General features: G+C 34.6%; 1 protein-coding gene across 6 annotated transcripts in view; it reads right to left on the reverse strand.

Moving 5' to 3' along the window:
- Nucleotides 1-1,305: 1,305 nt before the first annotated feature.
- LOC126976300 (ELKS/Rab6-interacting/CAST family member 1-like) overlaps nt 1,306-22,498 on the reverse strand; it is a 52,568-nt gene continuing 31,375 nt past the window's right edge. For 2 of the 6 annotated variants that reach the window (XM_050824574.1, XM_050824573.1), the window contains 15 exons: nt 21,230-21,376; nt 18,820-19,565; nt 18,103-18,313; nt 15,730-15,882; nt 14,543-14,731; nt 13,866-14,005; nt 11,610-13,770; nt 9,967-10,227; nt 9,288-9,493; nt 8,561-8,624; nt 6,343-7,014; nt 5,451-5,611; nt 4,912-5,059; nt 4,300-4,416; nt 1,306-2,744 (listed from right to left, as the gene is read on the reverse strand). In XM_050824574.1, the coding sequence (XP_050680531.1) occupies nt 2,715-2,744; nt 4,300-4,416; nt 4,912-5,059; nt 5,451-5,611; nt 6,343-7,014; nt 8,561-8,624; nt 9,288-9,493; nt 9,967-10,227; nt 11,610-13,770; nt 13,866-14,005; nt 14,543-14,731; nt 15,730-15,882; nt 18,103-18,313; nt 18,820-19,565; nt 21,230-21,376 (5,406 nt within the window). In that variant the 3' untranslated portion in view covers nt 1,306-2,714. Of the gene's footprint in view, nt 2,745-4,299; nt 4,417-4,911; nt 5,060-5,450; nt 5,612-6,342; nt 7,015-7,053; nt 7,579-8,560; nt 8,625-9,287; nt 9,494-9,966; nt 10,228-11,609; nt 13,771-13,865; nt 14,006-14,542; nt 14,732-15,729; nt 15,883-18,102; nt 18,314-18,819; nt 19,566-21,229; nt 21,377-22,174; nt 22,343-22,498 lie in introns of those variants that run through there. The other 4 variants (XM_050824571.1, XM_050824572.1, XM_050824575.1 and 1 more) reach the window with 4 other exon arrangements.

A 22,498-nucleotide genomic window follows, 5' to 3' on the forward strand; every position in this document is an offset into this window, starting at 1 on the left:
TCTTGCCTCGCACAGCCAATTTGTGGAATCAATTACCGGTTGCTATTTTTCCGATACGACTTAGGGACCTTCAAGAAAAGAGCATACTTAAAGGCCGGCAACGCATCTTGACACCTATTGTTGCGGATGTCCATTTGCTCTTTGCCCCCTCTTTAAAAAAAAACTATATGTTTATATTAATAAATAGATATTAATCAAGGAATCAGAAAGTCTATATAAAACAAATTTTGAAGATACGGGGTTTTAAATCGCAATCTAAATTTTAATAAGGTGTTCTACCCACGAATGTGTGAACATATTTCATTATGAGATCAACTCAGAAGTCAGGAAATTAAGTTACCTGTTGGGGACATACAAGTTTTACCAGTGGGAGGCTCCTTTGCACAGGAAGCCGGCTAGATTATGGGTACCACAACGGCGCCTATTTCTGCCGTGAAGCAGTAATGTGTAAACATTACTGTGTTTCGGTCTGAAGGGCACCGTAGCTAGTGAAATTACTGGGCAAACGAGACTTAACATCTTACGTCTCAAGGTGACGAGCGCAATTGTAGTGCCGCTCAGATTTTTTGGGTTTTTCAAGAATCCTGAGCGGCACTGCATTGTAAAGGGTAGGGCGTATCATTTACCATCAGCTGAACGTCCTGCTCGTCTCGTCCCTTATTTTCATAAAAAAAAAGTAGGTAAGTCTTGAGCTTTTGTCTCTCAAAAGGGTCATTTCATCATCATCATTTCAGCCGGAAGACGTTCACTGCTGGACAAAGGCTTCCACCAAAGATCGACATGACGATCGGTCCTGCGCTGCCCTCACGACATTTATCAGATAATTATTAGGTAATGTAATTGTAGTAGGTGGCTAGTTTAGTTAATTTCACCAGTGGGAGGCTCCCTTGCACAGGATGCCGGCTAGATTATCGGTACCACAACGGCACCTATTTCTGCCGTGATGCAGTAATGTGTAAGCATTACTTTGTTTCGGTACGAAGGGCGGCGTACCTAGTAAAATTACTGTGCAAATGAGACTTGACATCTTATGTCACAAGGTGACAAGCGCAATTGTAGGGTCGCTCAGAATTGATTTTGGGATTTTTCAAGAATCCTGGGCGGCACTGCATTGTAATGGACAGGGCGTATCAATGACCATCAGCTGAACGTCCTGCTCGTCTCGTCTCTTATTTTCATAAAAAATAATTTAAAAAAGGTATGTGTTTGCTAAAACAGTTATTACATCTGTAGGTACTCACTAATATCTATGTAGCTCGGTCTTCAAGTTTTTAACGTAGAAGGGATAAATAAAAAACATTCACATAATATTATATGAAGATATTATATTTCAAAGAACATGTACCTTTAATACTTCCAGCATTCCAATACAGTGAAACAATATCGACCAATAACAATTAATTGTGATCATACAATTCACCTACACATTATAAACAATATTTTAGCTGCAAAGCCGTGTTGAGATTTTCATATTCGTAATACTAAGTACGTAATTAAATATTTTTGGAGAGTATTTTGAATATCAGAATTTGTTAAGTTAAAATATACTAAATTTAAATTTTATAATCTTATTTCATAACATAGATATTGCTTTTTTATAGGCAAAAGAATAACGTTATTCAGCCAATGTAAATATGGCCAATACAAAAAATATCAACAACGCTTCGCAGCTTTAAACCATCTACCACAGATACTCTACATTTTAGCGCTGTCAAAAAACCTTTGATTGTACAGAAGTCTTAATCTAACAAGAATACAGAAAGGACAACGGCCATTTTGGACCCGTAAACATATAAAAAACAAATTTAAATAGTTTTCTGAACCTGACCATTGCCTCATTTTGTAACATAATACTGGGTTTGGAACATTAGATAAAAATTTGATAAATTAACACACATATAACAAATTGTAACTTTCATTCATACATAAATAAATTATTTGGATACAAAAGCCTTCACACTTGCAAGATATTCTGACTATATAAAAGCTTATAAACCGTGGGTATTCTTAAATAACTGTCAAGATTTTTCAGTCAATATTCAACTTCGCAAAATAGGTCACTTTTACGTCAGCGCTCATCGAACACGGACGTGTCTAAGCTCTAGCTGTCAGCTTTAAAGAAAATCCTTTTACAAGCCAGTGCTTTCAATCCCAAGTGATATGATATGCAAACAGGCCATAGTTTTGTGCTTGATATGTATTTTTAAATCAAAGGGTTAACAACTTTAAGACATAGCATACGAGTTGTATTTACAAATAATAATTACGAAATTCTTTGGTGCTTATAATAACAATATGTTGGTATAACTTGTTAGAACTTATGGACAATGAATATTTTTACTAGATAAAAATAGAAACCAATAATTATTTATCTAATTAGAAATGAGATTATTGCTTAACATGTACATAATAATTTTAACAAGTACATTATAATTAAAATATAATCTTGTTATATCCATCGATATATAAAATATATTAGTACGTTGAGAGGTTCGTGTGGAAAATAAAAGATAAAACGAAAAAGAACATGGATGTTTATTTACAAAATAACGTATTGCCACCAAAATCACTAAAATACCAGACCATACAGAAATTCGTTTGGCAGATATTAGTATACATTTGGGATAGGCAGATGATAAGCGGATGATGAGTAAGGTAGCAGATGAGATGGTGTGCTATATGTTAGGCCACAACAGTAAAACTTATCTTTGTTGTCACAGGACGGTAGCTTGTAGATCCTCCTCCTGGAAATTAACTCGGTTCACAAAATGACATAACGTTGAAGTAACAGAAAATAATGGAAGCCAAACCTTTGTATCTTAACGTCAAAATATTGCTTCCCATGGTGCCATGAATGAGGAACATCAATATTAATTTTTATATTACTTTATGCTCTATTTAAAACAAAATAAATAAGTGAAAAAATATTTTGAATACGACGTATACTTTCCGAAGTATTAATTGGTTTAGTAAGACGCTGCTGTGACGTCATTCTAGAACACTGTGGCTAGAGCGGACTCAGCCATGCGCGATGTTACGACGTCATCATTTCGCGTCTGAAGTTTAAATCTAATTACGCGTCTAACTAAAATTATCGTAACTTTAAATAAAAGTACTCGCTTGATTTTATCCAATTAAAGACTTAGTGAATTTCTAGGCATACAAACTATACCTTTATGGAATTACAGATGCTTTGAAGGGCTTAGATTTTTCTGTTCATTAATTAATCTGGGAATCAATGTCAGTTACCGATACAACATTTGCACCAGGGTAGCAAAAGTTGATTTAAGTAGATTATGTAGATATTAGCTGTCTTGCTAAAGCCCTATCTTTCTTAGTACTTACACACAACATTTGAACCTAGAAAAGGAAAATCGTCGCAAATAATTTGAACAATTTCAAATGTCTTCAGTATAATATGGCTCCACTTTTAATCTAAGCTTTTCACACATTGAAACGTAGCTAAGTTAACGTAGTTAATATATAAAAATGCACTCAACACAAATTATTTTAAAAACAAAACGCAAAAACCAATCATTATTATTGACATTAAGAATGAAAAACCTGAAATGTAATATTATTTGATTATTATTAAAAATGTTTTCATAATCAGAATACTGTTCGTCGAGTGTTGATAAAATCTGATCAAAATCAGAGTGTCTTAATTTATCAGAAATCATTGTTCGCATTAATATTTTTGTTCAATCTGTACATGCATTTCAGAAGGCGCCTCAACACGATAGCCCTTATCAAACGTTATTTCTCACTGTCTTCATAACTGTGCATTAAAGAAAATTTCGCAATCTCACCTGAAATTATTTCTCAAGGCAAGAAATTCACCTGATGGTAAGATATGCGTCGCGTCCATTATAATACAGTTCCATTCAGGATTTTATAAAGTCATAATTCTCAACGGCGTGGCGTCGCGATTGTCGCCATAATCTTAGGACACAAGTACTTAAGACTCAGTAATGCAATTATTTCACAAGCTACGGTGCTCTTAAAAACGGTACATAATAGTGCTAATGAACTCCTATCGACAGAGCTTCGAACTGGTGATACAGTGACAACAACTACAAACCTCGTACAATGAAACCCCGTGGGCGCCGCGATAAGTGTCAACCGTAATGTAAATTGCGATTGCACAACACACGTACGTACATAATACTTATCAACTCTCAGTGAACAGATAACTTTAGATTAACAATACGAGTATATTTTAGCGTCATTAGTTTAGGAGCAACTTATAAACACAATGTTAAGAGAAACTGCATTCTCAATGAAGTGTAAGATAAATACCCAAATAATTACATTCTCATTGCAAACAGTTAGGAGTTCGTCGGCATATGTGAGCGGTAGTGAGTCGACCTGTAGCTGTTCTGGTGTCTCCTGTCCAAATTCTAGGATCTTTGCGTTCTGAAATTAAGCCGATTAAAATTATTAGATATTTTATTTCGTCTAGTCTTCCATTACCCGCAATTATGAAAATAGGTCAGGAAGCAAAGTGCGAAAAAATATACAGTATATCCAAACACTTTTCAATTGTTTCGACAAAAATTTCTCTTAGAGCATTACATAAAGAAATTTTCAACTTTACTATTCAATTTTGGAAAGTACAACCCAGCTAGAGACACTTCGTCATCGAAATTGGCCCCTGGCAAATTGATCACGTTTCTTGGTTTTTTTTTCTCAATTGCACAGGACGACTTGGTAAGAAAGCATTATATTGAATTAGCGCGTTGATGGTATACATTATAATTTGTCTGTAACTGCGTCATCGAAAATTGCAAACTTAGGTACACAAGATTACCTACTACCAATTATAATAATTGTAGGGCGATCTTAATTATTATAGGGTCGTTGAAATATATTTTTATTTATAAAATTAAAAAAATGGACAATATGTTTTACCTCGTCCCTTAAACGATTGAGCATTCTAACTCTGTCAGCCTTCAAGACATCGTATATTTTTGTTTCCTTTTCATCTAATACACCTTTAACTTCAAGTTCAGCTATTCGAACATCTTTTTCTGTTATAGCTTTCTCGAGAAGATCTTGTCTAAAAAAATAATAACCCACTTTAAAAAATGGATTATGTGTTTTCTGTATTCCATATTTTGTTGCAATATATTTTGAAACTGATCACCACTATTTTTTTTACTTTATTTTTTACATATATATTTGTAGATAGAAAAGTAAATAAAAACATTGTACCGACAAATGTATCAAAAAAAAATTAAAAATTATTAGTTTACTCTCTATTTGTCATTATCATGTAACAGGCCTGTTTTTGGATATGTCACTGTAGACTTGAAATATTGTCCTTAATTCCTTTCTATTCTTATATTATAAATGCCAAATTGAGTTTTTTTATTTCTTTGTTTGCACCTAATTATTTTCTAATGTTAAAGTAATTAATTCATTCAAACACGTTTTCGTTACATACTTACATGACATATGAAAAGTGTTGCAGTATTTTATCTCGTTTCAACTGACAGCTGTTCAATTTTACCTCCAAATTTTTCGAACACTTCAACGCTGCTGAACAAGTATTGCAGTTCAGTGCAGATGCGTTTTGCAGTGAATGTAATCTTTGTTGCATTTTTTCCATCTTGAACATAAAAACACATCCAACATAATTCAATAGACACAATGGAAACAGTCCAGTAATTTGCTATAATATATAGGACAGACATTTTTGTGATACTGATTGGATTACTTCTTTTATATTCGATATGTACAAGTGATAATAAGCCACTAAAAACACGAATTAAAGTTCAATCACTAACAGCCAAAAAAATGCATGCACATATTTTTTTTGAGTTAATCATGTAAACAAATGCGCTGATATAATATGGAACCGTTGACTTTTCTTTGTGTATTTATTTTATGGAAAAGGAGTACAAACGAGCGTACACCTTTCTAATAGGCCGGCAACAATCCCTCTGGTGTTGGAAGAGAATGTGGTCGGCAGTGATCACTAAACATCAGGTGAGGTTTGTCTTTCTCTTCTATTAAAAAAAAGTATATATTATGTACCAGAAAGAGGTTTCTTTGCACATGATTCCGGCTAGGTTTCACCACCTTTTTCTGCCGCGAAACGGTTATTTGTGTTTCGGTTTGAAGGGTGCCGTATCTAGTGAAATAATTGTGCTAATGAGAGTTAATTTCTTATGTCTCAAAAGTAACGAATGCTGTAATTGTGATACCGCATAAATTTTGGCTCTTTCAATAATCTTGAGTGGCACTGATTACAGTTATGGCCATTAGGGCACTTCGTATATTATATACCCTTGTAGGTGTGTAATATGTGGTATGTGGATTAATTTAAGATATACATACCTTCTTCAGATTTTCAATCCTCTTTTTCTCTTCTTCATAAAACACTTTCTCCCTCTCGGCGGCTATCATAAAGGACTCTTTCAACGCTTCCTCTAACTCTAAAATCCGTTTATCTCTATTAAAATGGTTCCCTTTACTCGATTTGTTATTTATTATTTCTTCCAAATCGTTGATACGTTCGTCTTTACTTCTTATAACCGTTAGAAGTTGCTCAAATTCTGCTATGTTATTGTTCTCTCTCAATGCGTCTTCTAATATAGAAATACATTTCTGTTGCTCGATGATCTTAGAATTTTTAATCTCTATTTCTTTGGTCAGCGCTGTAATTTTCCTAGTTAGCTTGTAAATATTACTTTGGTTGTTTTTATCACTTAAGTTGAGTAAATCATTGTAACTTCTTGTGAATCTGCACTTATCCAATCTATCTACTACCTTACCACTTTTCTGAAGCTCAAAGAAACTCTTAGTCTTTTTTATATTATTCAACTCTTGACTATCCGAGATTTTCAAAACTTCAGACAATATAAGCGAAGATTCATTCAATTCAATTTCAAAATCTATCAATTTCATTTTGTTTTCTTCCAATTTTCTTTTAAGTCTATCCCTTTCTTTTAGTGTGTCTGTTAGATCTTTTATTGCAGCTATTTCACTTTGCCTTGCTCTATTTAGCTCCTAATGGGGTTTGAAAATGAAATAAAGAAAAAAAAAGAATAAAAACAAAGATTTTACTCCAGTAACAAAACAATATAAACTAAAAAATAACTTGATAACATCTAATAATTTTATAGTCAATAGATTAATACGCATAACAAGACCCAAAGCATAACATTGACTAGTGACACCTTACTGTTCTACCTAGATACATGTTTACTTAACTGTTTACAGTAAAAATAAGTCCCGATGAACACGATTATTATTTAAACACTTAAAATATCTCTAAACTAATATTACTTGTGTGCTGATTATGAACTCAATAGAAACTGTATACATTCTTGATTTCAACAAGAGGTGATGTATTATTATCTGAACACTTCATTACAATTTCAATATTATTATTAATACCATTACTTAAAAACGAATTGCGTTTGTAAAGCTTAAATATGACGAGATAAGTGAAGTCACTGACGTTTTTAATGCGACAGTTAAAGAACGAAATGTGAACGAAATGAAAGATGAATGACAGTCTTGAGAAGGGCTAAATTAGAAAAAGCTTTTGAGGAAGCCAGCCGGTCCAGCCTAGTGAGCATGAAAAAAAAAAACAAACCACATGTTAGTGTTTATTATTATTGGAGGAATTACAGAAGGAGGAGATGATCCACCTGATGATTAGTGGCATCATCTGATAACAGTGTCAATATTCTCTGAGTCACAACGCAATACAAAATGACCTGAATCATAATAGGATACGTCTAGATCATGTTACACTGCGCCTATTCAACCCGAGACTTGATTGAACGAGACGTCTCCTGTGCCCGTAATTACACACGTTGCTGTTATACTAATGTCAAAAACTCACTACCCGTTGCCATTAATCATCGGTGCATAGGGATTAACACGTTTTACTTTTGTTTCCTTTTTATATTGGTCATTTACAGATGAGCATCAATTGCAAATCGAGTTTTTAATTAAACTTTGAGTATATATGTATATATTCACAAACCTTGAGAAAATTGTATATTTTACTGTATGAGTCATATTATTACCCCCAAAAAAGGGAGCAGGGGGGCTTATTTCACCTGCATTTTAGACTTATGTTGCTGAATTCATCTGCGAAATATGCACTTATTTTATATTATTTGAAGAATTGCTGAAAGAATGGGGCTGAATTTTCAAGTATATCTTGATATCTGCACTTTATTACACATTTATATATCAGATACATAAGTCATCACCACGTGTATTTAGTAAAATCAAGCAAATTTTTTTACGCTTTACGCCTTTAGAATATAAACATCAAAACCGCAGTGGCGTATTCATACTATGCTACCACAGTACCATATCGCGCGACGAACGGAAAGTTTTTGGCATTAGATAAGTTAGTACAATTATAATTAATCAAAGAATTTCATTCAGTTCTAAATGCTAAGTTGTAATTGAATCTCGAGTTAGAAATGATTAATAAAGATATCTGACTATTCATTCTATAAAGTGCAGTTACAGTTTCTGAGCACAGGCTGGTATAAAACCAACAATTATTATTCATCATCAAATTAATTACCTCTTCTTTTTGTGCTTGTGCTTGTTGCTGGCTTTTTAGTTTGGCTTGAAGGTTTCTGACAGACCTGAAAAATTATTAATTAATATGATTAATTCGAATAGATAATGTTTGCCAGGCCTTACGATATTCTCTATTTTCTTTTTTCATAAATTCGAAGTATATTCAGAGTGTGGGTAAGTTGTCTTCATGGTATGCAGAGTTCGTGTACGGGCTGGTATACGACGGTAGAATATTCGGGATGCTACGAACCACAACACAAAGAGGAGACGAGGGTAAACTTTACAAGAAACGCGTTTTATCTCATTCTCTCACAGCCTTAAGCCCAATAAAGACACACCTAATCTGTTTTGTTACAAGTTGTCCTAAATGAAGTTTCAATAATTTTAAAAATAGTTATATTTCATATTATTCACCTCGCATTGATGAAGTTGATTCGTTGGCAGTGACAACTATTTAATTTTTCAGACATATAAACTTAAATTACAAAATTCCAGACTTTATAACATCAGAACCCAAAACCCATTTATTCACACAAAAACTAAAAACGAATCTCTCACAAAAATGTTACTACAGCCTTAATGAGTTGCTCAATGAAAGATTAAAAAAATAATTTAGTAGGAAAAATATTTCTTTTATAAAGTATTTATTCTTATAATATGCATTCGCCCAATATTATTCAAGTAATATTGCCATTCTCTCATACAAAAGAAACTTAAATTATACGTACTGCTGCAATTCCATTATCTGCTTCTCTTTCTGCGCCTGTTCTTCCTGCGACATCTGCACAAGCTGCAACAGGCGCTCCGTCTCTGTCGCAAGTCGCTTAGACTCTTCCTGGCTCTGATTTAGTTGCTTCTTCACTTCATCAGCCTCTTTCTGCGTGTCTGTCAGTTTGCGATTCATTTCTGTTACCGCTGCTGTACTTCCCCCAGCCTAGATTTACGATATAGTGAAACAATTATAAAAATAAAATAAAAAAAAATAAAAATATATCTAAACTCAACAACCATTTAAATTACAGTACGGATTACTATACAAAACATTCATATTTCTTAATTTTGTATTTAAGTCCTTTGACGATATTATTCTACACTTAATTTGCAGTGTGCAATGCAGTGCATACGGTGGGTAAATGATATGATTTCAGGTATGTTTAAACTTTTTTCTATCATAATAAGAAATCTAAACAATGACTAATTGCTATGAAGTTTGGTCTCAGCCTTTAAACGATGGCGTATTATTTATTAAAAGGAATCTATAACGACTGACCACTATTAGTTGAAAATTTATGAATTCTTTGTTGATATAGAAAAATTCATACGACTCTTCCTTTTTGATATATTCAGAATTGTTTACTAGTATAATTAAATTTATATAAATCATGATCAGATTGTTATCAGACTTACCTTTCTCAAAGATGCCTCCATTTGGTCCATTTGTTCTTTTCTCTTCTTCAACTGTCGATCTAACTCCATCAGTGACTTCTCCTTTTCTTCGACGTCTTTACGCTTATTATCAACCGCTCTTCTATTATCTTCAAACTGCTTTCTGGCGTCTTCTAACTTCTTATATTCTTCTTGCAGCTGTTTCTTAGCCTGAGCCGTATCTTCCCCAGCTTTGGCGCTCTGCCCAGCTTGAAGTTTCTTGTTCGCTTCTCGGAGATCGAGCTAATAGAAAACCACATATATTGTATGCGATACTATAAAAGAGACAGTTATAGAATATAAATAAGTGATTTTCATGCACTTTAGGTGCGGAGTCGGCAAAATTTACAGTACATAATAAACGTTATAAATTTAAAGAGCCCTCCACAACCAACAACCTCATTCTGCAAATTTATAATACATTTTAGACATTATTGTCGCAGGTTGAAATTCGAGTCGTTGAAACAGCCGTCTGCCGGTGATCAAGGGTTTAAGATCCATAGAATAATCCTTATTATTGCACTATTTACAGTGACAAAACATAATAAACAGCGTAAATTCTGTAAACACGCACCAATAATCACTTATTATAATCTGTACCATGCCCCTTAAGAAAAATTATGTACACAAATCACCATAGCAAATTGAAGCTTTCAAATGTAACATGATCTTAATGAAGCTTACATTACAAAAGCGATCCAATTGTACGGCAAAACAACAGCGATGCATCAATGATAGATAAAATAATTTCAAAATATGTATTTAATATCACAGTACACATAGCGAAATGGCTGAAAGAGATAGAAGTAAGGCTCCATTTCCACCGAACATTCATTGGTTTGTGTTGGATGGTGCGATTGGAAATGTCAGGTGCAACTTGCCGGAAACATGAACGACGCCGAAATGAAACTAAAATGCGAATGTGGGGTTGGAGGATGCCCAGAGGACTTTGGGAGGCATGCTACTATACAAGACAACCGATGATGATCCCAAACAAAATAATGGACGAAACCAAAGTTCTACTTTAAGACACCGGTGCGATGAAAGCAGACAAATACTCGTTTGTTTGCGGTTCAATCGAGCTTAGACTTTTTGGCTTTAACCACTAACTTTGAATAGTAATACACCAATGTAATGTTATTTAATTACAAACCACGATGAAATCTTTAACGAATTTATTAGCTATTCAGACAGAGATTTGAATGATGATTCCAACGATTGAGTAATGCGTGATAAAAATATATGATGATCATTCTGTTTTATTATTAAGACCGTAATTCAACTACAGATTAAAATGAAACTTACTGCAACTTGTCAGTAATGGTTTAGTGTACCTAGTTACATAGAAATCTAAAGCTGGATAAAATTTATTGTAGACCTTCAGGTTTTCTTTAAAAAATTCTCTATCATGCTGTTTCAAGACTTGTTGTGAAGTTTTCATCGGGTGTAACTAAATTACGATTGTAAAAAGGTAACGGTAGAGCCAAAAGTATAAAATCTATGAATTTTAATGTTTTGCTTTTTTCGTCAAAAATTAAAATGCAATGCACGTTTGTTTTGCTAAGCTCGATTCAGCCACGCATAGCCCTCCCTATGCCCTGTGGCCGGGCGATCCTCCAACTGACCTGGCTCTTCTCCAACTCCTGAACGAGCATCTCCAGCTGCGACTGGCAACGTTCTCTCTCCACAGCGAGTGATCGCGCCTCCGCTTGAGCCGCTTCAAGCTGCTTCTGTACTTCTGTTGAACCCCGCGCTTGTAGCTGCTGCAAATGCTGTTGCTGAGTCTGGAATTGTTTTTCCAATGAATGCAAGCGCTGTTGGCATTCAGACAATGCTTTTTCCGCTGCAATTGCTTTCGTCTTCTCCGCTTCAACTGCCGCTTTCCATTTATCGATCTCTCCGACTTTTTGCGCCTCCTTTTCAGACTTTTCTGCTCGTTGTCTGAATGCATCTCTTTCTTTTGCTGTAGATTGCACCTGCTGTTGCAGTTTTGCAATCTCACGGTCACGATTTTCAATAACCGATTTGGTGCCGCGTTCGGAATCTTGAGTGATTTTCCTCTGCTCCTCCTTTAAACGCCTCACTTCTTCTCGCTGTTTCTGCAGTTCAGTCTCAGAAGAGTTCAACTCTCTCTGGAAATTAACAAGCATGTCTTGAGACTTTTCCAACTGAGCCACTAGTTGGTCACGCTCAATAGTCAGTTGTTTTGTGTCAGCTTCGAGTTTGACTATCTGCTTTTCAATTGCATCCGCTTGCTTATCTCTTTGCTCTAATATGGACGCCATTTTTTCTCGATCTCTGACCGATTGTGCAAGTTCTTGTTGCAATTTAACCAAGGTTTCTTGTGTGCGATGATCTAAAGTACGCTGTTGCTGCTCTACATTTCGTCTCATGTTTTGTATTTCTACCCTCAAAGCATCTCTCTCCTGTTCTATCTGACGCATTTCCAAAATAGTTCGTTCCAAGCGCTCGTGCATTCGTCCTAATTCATTGGTCATTCGATCGTATTCTACTCGCGTGGTTTCATTGGTTTCCTGGTATTTAGCAAGATGCACATGTGATTTCTCCAGTTCCTTTGCCAATCGCCCTGCTTCCATTTCAGTATTGTCTCTTGCTTGGATTGCCTTTTCTAACTTATCCCGGAGACGCTCTATTTCTAACCTATCTTCAGTCCTAGCCTTGTCCCCTGCAACAGCCTGCAATTTCATCCTTTCAATTTGCTGAAGTTCTCCTTTAAGCCTTTCATTATCTTTTTCTAACTGATCCGAACGTAACTTTAATTTCTCACACCTATCCCTAAACTTCTCACATTCAATATGAGCTCTTTCTAAATCTGTTCTTTGCTTTTCCATTGACGTTGAAAGTTTCGTAACTTCATTCTTAGATAATTCTAACTGAATATTCAATTCGTGCAATTTAGTTTCGGCCTGCTCTTTTTCACTTTGTAAGCGTTGAATTTCATTTTGAGAAGCCTCAAATCTTTCTCGCTGCTTCTCAAGTTCCGTTTGCATACGATTTAACTCTGTACTCCATTTATCCTGTTCAAATTGGTATTTACCTCGTAGGCCTTCGACGCGTTCGAGTTCTGATCGTAGACGTGTGACTTCTTCTTCTGCCTTTCGTGCCCGCTCCAGTTCAAGTGAAGTCTTCTCCAATCTTGTCCGCAGTCTTTCTACTTCCAATTTCGTCCTTTCATGTTCTTCTTTAGTATCATGATATTTTCCATACCGCGCCGCATATCGCTCGGCCTCTTCCCGTGCTCCCGAAGCATCCGCTTTAACTTTATCCAATTCTGCTTGAACTCGCCTTAACTCTGCTGAAACTTTATCGTGTTTGTCATACATTTTTTCAAGTTCTATTTGTACCCGTGCCATTTCTTCCTGAGTCTTTTCGTTTGAAGCCTGTGCTTTACCACATTGAGTCATAGCTCTATCGTATTCAAACTGTAAACGTTCACCGTCAGCAATTAGTTTTTCTTTCTCTGCTTGCAGCCTTCTCAATTCAATTTGACTCTTCTCATATCTATCCCGAACCATTTCGATGTCAACACTTAACCTATCCATATCTTCTTTAGCTTTTTCTTCCTGTTCTTTGGTTCTACCCAGCTGTAAAGAGGCTCTATCATACATTTCCTGTACTCTTGACAATTCATCTTGCATTTTTCTTTGATCTTCCCTTGCCTTAGTTGCTAAATGGACTTGCTTTTCTAGTTCAAGTTCAATTCTATCTTTATCCGCTTCTAGAATGTCTATCTTATTTTGTAGCCGATATATTTCATTTTGCGATCTGAAACAAGATAAAAAAACGTTATCATGCATTTAGAGAGTTGTTTTGAATCTACAACAGTATGAAATCACAAGACAACATATAAAATAGTGTACCTATCATACTTCTCAAGCATTTTTTCATATTCTTTGTGCGCAGTCTCCTTCTCTTCAATAGTCTTTGAATTCGTATAGAGAGATTTTTCGAGTTTTTCTTTGAGTATTTCTAATTCTGTAACAGCGTCGTCTCTTTCCATCTGTAAACGATAAATACAAATATTGAAATTCTTATTAATTTATACAAACCTTAAAAGTTGTAGTAATATAATACGGTGTACAGTGACAGGAAAACTATAATATATATAAGAAAACTATATTTATCTCATATTCGTTATTGCGAAAGTAGCGCTGGGCGACAAACTAGCGATTTATAAATAAAATTATGAATTAAACGAAATCTGTCTTGATATTTGCTACTTATGTGAGATTCTTTTTTTGTGATCAGATTCTTTTATCTGATATACTAGTTATTTAATATTTCAACAAAGAAGTGTTCAAAAAGGTCCAGGTGTACCGTCCTCGATCAGGTACAAAGATCACTCGAAAATGGGCTGGATAAAGTACCAAGAACAATGTAGCACGTGTAAAAGTTTTGATGCTAGTGGTGGCAAGTCAGGCAATATTCCAGGGCAGTGACAAATGGACGTCCATCATCTATGACTATCCTGTGGGAGTCCGGAAATACACTTACGAGTGTATCATGTATCTCAAGGCTCATAGCATACAAGACTTACAGTAAGTTTCTGATGTTGCTGATGGGCCTTCTCCCATCTCTCTCTCAGCACGTCTAGCTCGGTGGCGGCACTATCTCTATCTCTTGCTGCTCTATTCGCAGCAGCGGCGGCTGCTTCTGCCCTTTCTCTGCAACTTGCAGCTTCGGCGAGTGCGTTGTCTCTCTCCTTTTGTATACGGGATATCAATGCCTGTAAGAGATAGATGGTTTAAGGTCATGCATTGAAAATAAATTAAAGTGGAATACTCGTGGCCTGATTGCATCGTAATCCCATTTACCCCAATACGAAGTAAAAGAGATCGCAAAATCGTCAAGCAGTAATTTACGTCACTATTGTAAATATTTTTCAAATAGTTTTGGTATACAATTGATTTGTAATAATCATAAAAAGTAAAGAAACAGAAGAAACATTTGCACCCAAAACTACATTTTAAGACTTCTTCAACTTATTACTGCAAATAAATTTATCCCGAATAAAAGTGGGTGTGGAAGATATGTTTATTTAATTTACACATTAAAATTATTATTAAAAAAGCTTAACTAAAAATCCAAAAAGTCTACCCATTTAAGGGACTAAGATGTAAAAGCCAAACTTTTTATAATGTATGCCAATTGCTCTAAGATGACACCATTTTGTTTTTATAAAATGATCTGAGTGAAGTTGTATGAACCATTGGACCATTTCGTCCAATCCAATCTGTGTTTGATTTGATTGTAAAAATTTAATATTTTAAGATTATGAGAGGTCATTCAGAGTATATACATATATTCAAAGTATGCAGATAGTGGTTAATCGATGGTACAAAACAGCAATCTTATACTTATGTTAATTTTATCTGGCCGACTTTTGTGTGTCAGTCGCCATCTTGTCTAGACAATGTAGAGACGGAATTTACGCATTATGTTGACCCCGACGTACATAATAAAGATCTGTGCCAATATCTTTGTGGGTTAATGGTGTTCGAGCGAATAGATAAATAAAATAAACTGTATGAAAAGCACAGGAACTTTGTGAAAGAAATAAGGAAGAATTAAGGAATTAAGTCTAAAAGGAATGAAGTAACGTCTCTTTCTATTATTCACTTAATAATAATTTATCAACCCCTCCTAATAAGCAATATTAAGGGCCTCTACATATTATTCCTTTTATGTTGACCCAACTATTTCACCAATGCATCCCATACATACCTGTGCCTTATCATTCTTATCTCTGAATCTGTCAGCGTCGAGTTGTGCCGTGTCCCTCTCCTTCTGCAAGCGCGCTGCCTGCCCCAAAGCCTTGTCAAGCTGAGACTGCAGAGATTCGAAATCATATGCCGACTTCTCGCGGTCTACTTGAAGCTATAAAAGAAGCGGATTGCGTAAGCTTAGCTTAACAACATCAGCTATAGTATTTTTTTATATAAACAAACAGATAAAAGACTCTCCTAATCGAAAATTGAAATACCAGAGGCTTTGCCGTCCTTTGAGGTTAAAGTGTACTCTTAGCTTGAAGGTAACCAAATCGTTTCCTAATACCATAAGTAGGCAGCTTATTTCATAACTTAACGCTGCTAGAAGTTCTCTTGGTAATGTTTATTCTGCAATTTACTTAAACCAAGTATACAAAAAGAGTTATTATATAATTAGATAATTGGAATTCATCTGATCATAGCCATAGGTGATATGATCAACGCTCTTACGGAGATCACCAGATGATCAAGCGAATAATTTTTTATTTGTGTATCCTCGTATATCCTATATAATCCTAGAAGTGAGGGTTATCACTTTAAAAACATAACAAATTGTTTAGATTTACAATAGCGACATCTCAAGTCAATTTCCTAATACGCAAATATTGGGTTTGAGCAGGTTATCAACTGTAAAGTAGATCCTGTAGATGAAGCCACAACCTGAGACAAAGCATACAAGATTTAATGACGAGGCGTCACTCGAACGGTTAGCTCAGTTGGCACAACACTGGCATAGAACGCCTGAGGTCGAGGGTTCGAGTCCCACATCGTTCATAAAAATGTTGTTTTCAAATTTTATTTGTGTATTAATCCTAGAAGTGAGGGTTATCACTTTAAAAACATAACAAATTGAATAATTTAAAGTCTTGAGAGAGAGAGACAGATTTATATCTTTAAATGAGCAATTCTTGTATATATATATATATATATATATATATATATATATATAATTGGAATCTCGGAATCGGCTCCAACGATTTTCATAAAATTTAGTATATAGGGGGTTTCGGGGGCGATAAATCGATCTAGCTAGGTTCAATTTAAAAAAATGTAGTTTTATCCGTTTTAATGAGAAACAGCTACAATAACTTTAGAATACAAAGGTAAATTTCGACACTATATACAAGACTATAGTAGCTCAGATGGGACATTGGGTGATACGGAAAGCAGAAGACCCGGTTCGAATCCAGATGTCCTATTAGTTTTTTTTTTAAATTCAAGAAAAACTTCTGACAATTACAGTTTGTAAAATTTATTCTATAATAGCACTAGTGTCAAGTTAAATTGTTTCCTGTACTCCTTGAAGAGAATTATAGGAACGTCTTATAATGTGTAACGCCTGCCATCAACTTCGTGAAATTTCACATTTTGCTGTCACGTCTGATGGTGAAGGGTATGTTCCGATATGCACTGCGAGCACTGCACAGTGCTATCACTGTAGAAAAATTCGTTCCGTTATGGACTGCCAGTATACTGCCGCTGATCACGTGATCAGTCAAAACCACTCGAGTGCTTAACGTTTTATAAACAATACCTAGAGTTTAATCCCAAATATTTTTAATTTGACAGTACTCCAACAACAGTTTTTTTTAATGAACTAGAAAAAGCTGCGTCAAATGCGGCTGAGAGTATACGGGATTGCGTTCCGTTTTAAATTGTAACCAATATAACTGGCTATAAAGGAACGGCTTCACAGTATACTAAATTGACGTCACACTGTACAGTGGTAATACCCTAAATAACTCAGACAGATTCCAATGTCTAGAAGAATAGTAGGCCTATGCACTTACATAAGAATTAAAACCTAGGTGATCCTGCTCGATTTGGAAACACTTATCCCAGAAATTATATCTAGTTAGATTTTTCGCTCCCAAACCTATAGTAATTTTCATTAAAATCGTGAAGAGCCGATTCCAAAACAAGCAAAATAAAAATACAACAGAATATGATTTCATTTGCCCTGGCATCAATCGTGCTGTATATGTAAACTATAATGTAAACTTAACATGGCGAAATAAGTCCAAGCATATTATAATTTAATAATCTTTTATTGTTGGTGCAATGGAAAGGCAACACTGTTGTTAAAACTAAACACATATGAAAAATCTTATTATTTAGCCTCCCAATGAGTCCGCCCTTTTCCTCTCTCTCTCTAGTAATTAAGCAGGCTATGGCGTTGGCATAGTGATTAACTTACAAACATGGCATAGGATATCACAGCGCAAGAAGCTAGATTGCAAAACTATGTAAGTTAGTAGTTATTGTTTGTGAATATGTTTATAAGCCCTGAGTAATTTAGCTGGTATAAACTAGTAAAAATTTCACTCACTTTTCTCACTTCAACCGCAGATTTTTCTAACTTCTCCTGTAGTTTATCAATTTCTGAATGCGCTGTGTCTAATGCCGCTTGCAACTTGTCCTGCTGCAGTTGAGCCTTGCCTAGCGTGGCCTGTGTCCTCTCCAGCTCTTCACGAGCCTTGTCCAACTCAGCTGTTGCTTTGTCGCGTTCAGAATGCAGGCGATTTATAGATGATTGTAACCTAATAAAAATACTTTATTTTAAACGCCATTTTTAGAAGCATATCTTATAATTATAATTAAAAACTATATAGCCTTTAACCATCCAGATGACCCTTGCAGGTAAAAATGTACATGCAATTCTGATAAAAACAACTAATCCATAATAATAACAAAAGGTTCACTATATTGAAAATGATAATGTCAAATATTTATTAAGCATTTCAATAAAAAATCGCAGAAGCAAGATTAGTATTGTACGAAACGGGAACTTATTGCCATATAAATTTTGCACCAAACATGATAACTTATATTTGAAGTAGTTTTTAAATGAAATAATAATTGAATACCACTGTTTTACATAATTGATAGACTTTTACATCTCCAATGACCCTAGGTATTATGTAAGGTCGGTCACCTTATATAATACCTCACGAACCGGTTTTGTATTTTAGAATTCCCTTAACATGCAAGTTGAAACCCTATTAAAATGCAACGGCACACGACTGGTAGAAATAACTCAACTTACCTATCATATTCTTCCTTCAAGCTATCCTGTTCAGTTTGTGCATTTTCGAGTTTGGCTTTCAGACGATAAACTTCTCCTTGCGATTTCTCTAACTTTTCTTGCAATGCACTAGCCTCAGAATGAGCTCTCTCTGCATCAGCCTGAGTGACTCTAAGCTCTGCCTGAGTCCTTCTTAATTCTGCAGCATTCTTGTCTGCCTTTTCTTGAACTCTGTCTAATTCCTGTGAAGTAGTAAGCGTACTTCGTCCAAACGTTGTTTGCGATCTTTCAAGTTCATGTTTAAGTCTTTCGTTTTCAAGTTCTAATCTAGCCAGACGTTGTTTAGCAGCTTCCCAATCAGCCCCTGATCTACCGACTTCACTAGCAGCCTTGTCTAACTCTGCTTTGGATTTCCCTAATTCTGACTGCGAGCTTTCTAACTTAGCTTCAAGCCTATCTTTCTCTGCTTGAGCTCTTTCAAGTCTTGCACCCAACTTTTCTACTTCACTCTCAAGTGCGTGAAGTTTCATTTTGTAATCTGCTATCTCTCTCTCATGAAGTTCTCTCTCTTCGTTCTTTTCATGTTCAGCTCTGTCTCTCTGCTCTCTTAGTTGTTGGATTTGCTTTTCTTTGTCACCAATAACTTCTTCTAAAGATGACAGGGCACCTTCAGAAGAGCAGTGATGTGCTTGCATTGCATTCAATCTTGCTCTTGCCATATCAACTTGATTATCCTTTTCTTTGAGCAAGTCTTCAAGGTTTTCAATCTGAAAATTGTAGCATGAAGTAATAAAGATAAAACAAATATTAAAAGTGAATAAACAAAACAGAAATAAACAAAAATAATACAAAAAAACATACCTTGATCTAGCAACTACAAAATAATAAACAGCACAAGAAATACACAAACAAAACTAAGAACGTAAAAACAAACTAATAAACGAGTAAAAGCAAAATAAAAAGAAAATAAAGATATAAATACATTTATTTAATTAAATTAAATAAAAGTAAAAATTATAAAAGAACGTTTAATGAATCGTTAAATTATATAGCTAAATAGTACAATAATTTAGTAATAAATAGAACTAAGGAATCATAAATTAATACTGATAATAAGATTCGAGTGGAAATGTACATTCTAACAGCTGCAGCTTACTGTTAATAATAACTTTAAATTAAAGTACCGACATATCTTTAGGCTGAGTGCCAAGTTCGATACTGGATTCAAACAATACAGTTTATCATAACGACATCTATGTCACAGATTTTGCAGGTACCTAACTTGCTAATGATACAGCGGCGATAGTCAAATCGCTCTGGAATATATTTTTTCTGTGATGACTGACATCAGAATAGGCCTCGGTAAAACTCACACAAGCACTGAACTTGAGTGCGAGACTTTTCGAGAAATTTAAAATACTCTATAAAACGATATTTCGCTCCTATCTAACTATATCTATATAAGCGATGCTTTTCATAGCAAGTTTTTTTAAAAGTCTTAGTTCTGCACACTGACATAACTTTCAATATCAAATTGTCTAAAGTCGCTTTTTCTTCTAATTCATAGACATGATATAAGCGCCACGCATACAATAAGTAGCAAATAATGTGACATTTATATATAGCACGATACTATGATGCAAAAAACTACGAGATGTTTGATATATTAGTTATGAGTTTTTGCTCTGTTCAAATATTAGAAGATAGTTAAGCGTTAACCTTGGGTTGAGGGTAGTTTTACAAAATACATGGTGGACACATGGACGTGCCTAAGGCCTTACTGCCTGGCTTCTACTGAAGAGTATTTCTTAGTTAGATCCTAGGTCTTAGTAATATTTGAATTTGTAATTAATGTAAATAAACGAGCGTTAAGGCAATTTTTCTAAGTCGAATTTAAAAATGAGTGGTCGAGCTAATATGGCGCATAGACCCCTCCCCCATTGTTTAAAAAATGGATATTAATACATACAAACTGCTCGCTATATATTTTCTCGCAAAATATTTATCTATTTGTAACCTACCTCAGCTTACTAGATATCAATTATATTAATCTTCGTCTTCTACTAGTATATCCTCGACCTTATGGTTTATTTTACTCTTTTTATTGTTGTCGATTTCAGAGTACAAGATATACATGAAATTTAATATATTTTATATTACGAGCCTAAACTTCAGGCCAAACAATTTTATCTACATTTCAATTTCATTTAGATCATTAAGTGTTACTTTCTTTACTTGTTACTTATATTATGGCTTTTATTCTAGCAACTGCTTTATGCATATCTTTAGTAGCAGCTTCCTATTTCTAATGGGTATGTGGTACCACTGCATTACTTTTACATTAAACAAGTATCCATAGACATAAATTTAAAATGTTTCAAAGTAATGGCTACCCTTTAGCCTACTTACACCCACAACAACTACTCATTACCTTCCTCTGCAATACGTTTATCTTTCTATCTTTGATCTCCGAATGGTCTCTTAGTTCCGATAGTTCATGTGCCACTGCTAAAGCTGACGCTGTCTTCTTCTCCACGAGCCTGCTCTTCTCATCCAATCTTGCCTTTAGTTCTTCAACCTAATAATTATCAAAATAATTTTATTTATTACAAACTGTAACATTATCAGTATCTTTGCCATTGAATAAAATATTTCTTGAGATTTTATAAAAATAGATCAAAAATAGATTATAAAAAACCTGTCAAAACGTCAAAAGAGGAATGATTGGGTCAAAGGTGAGGAGGATTTAGTGGTAACTGGTAGGTAGGCAATTTAGTGACGATAACGTTACTTTGATGGCATTTTATGAAATGACGAGGTCCAGTCCATGTCGACACTTCAAAATCACCAATCGAAATAACCGATTCCAATTTGGAAGACAAAGTAGTTAACGCGCGGGGTTATTTCTACAAAGATGTACCTAGATACTAAAATGTAAATTTAATCAAGTCGGTCACTCAACAACAATTGCTGTAGCTTTATTGTTAATGAATTCTAAAAGGCCCTATCAAAGTTTACATAATCTAAAACAATTATTATACTTAATAAAAATGATTTTAAACAAGAAGAAGCACATTCAAAGGCTCAATATTAATATTATGCATAACTTGTTGTTTAATTTGGTTTTCAGAATATGAATAAATGAATAGCAGGAATATTAAGCATATATCCTTAGAAGTGAAATACAAAAACTACCTACCTACAACACTTCAAAATAAAACTTAAAAGCAATTGTAACTAGATATGGCTCGAATTTTCATTGAACTCTTTAAATGAGGGTGTTATTAAAATTAATTTAGCACTGTATAAATGATCATGTTAATGTGTTTATGCTTCCTTATTTTTTATAATACAATAAAGAATAAGAAAAACATACATCAGTTTGCAGCATGCTGTAATGCTCTTCCTTAGCACACAACGATTCCTTAAGGACGGCAATATGGCGCTGATAATCTTGATGCTGTTCTTCCAATGCCTTCATCTTTGCTGCCATCGCCAAAATCTCCTGATCTCGTCTTTGAATCTCCAGCCGAAATTCATCCAACTGTCCATAGCACCATCCCGACAGTTGTTATAAAATTTAATAAAGCCCAAAATATTATTAGTATTACAAATGATTTACAAGATGAACTATCTACAAAGGCGAAAAGTGATGGCGAGAATGACATTAATGTTATACTCAGTAGCATGATCAAAGTTA

The sequence above is a fragment of the Leptidea sinapis genome, chromosome 40 (genome assembly GCF_905404315.1).
Source record: "Leptidea sinapis chromosome 40, ilLepSina1.1, whole genome shotgun sequence".
In the NCBI taxonomy this organism is placed as follows: domain Eukaryota; kingdom Metazoa; phylum Arthropoda; class Insecta; order Lepidoptera; family Pieridae; genus Leptidea; species Leptidea sinapis.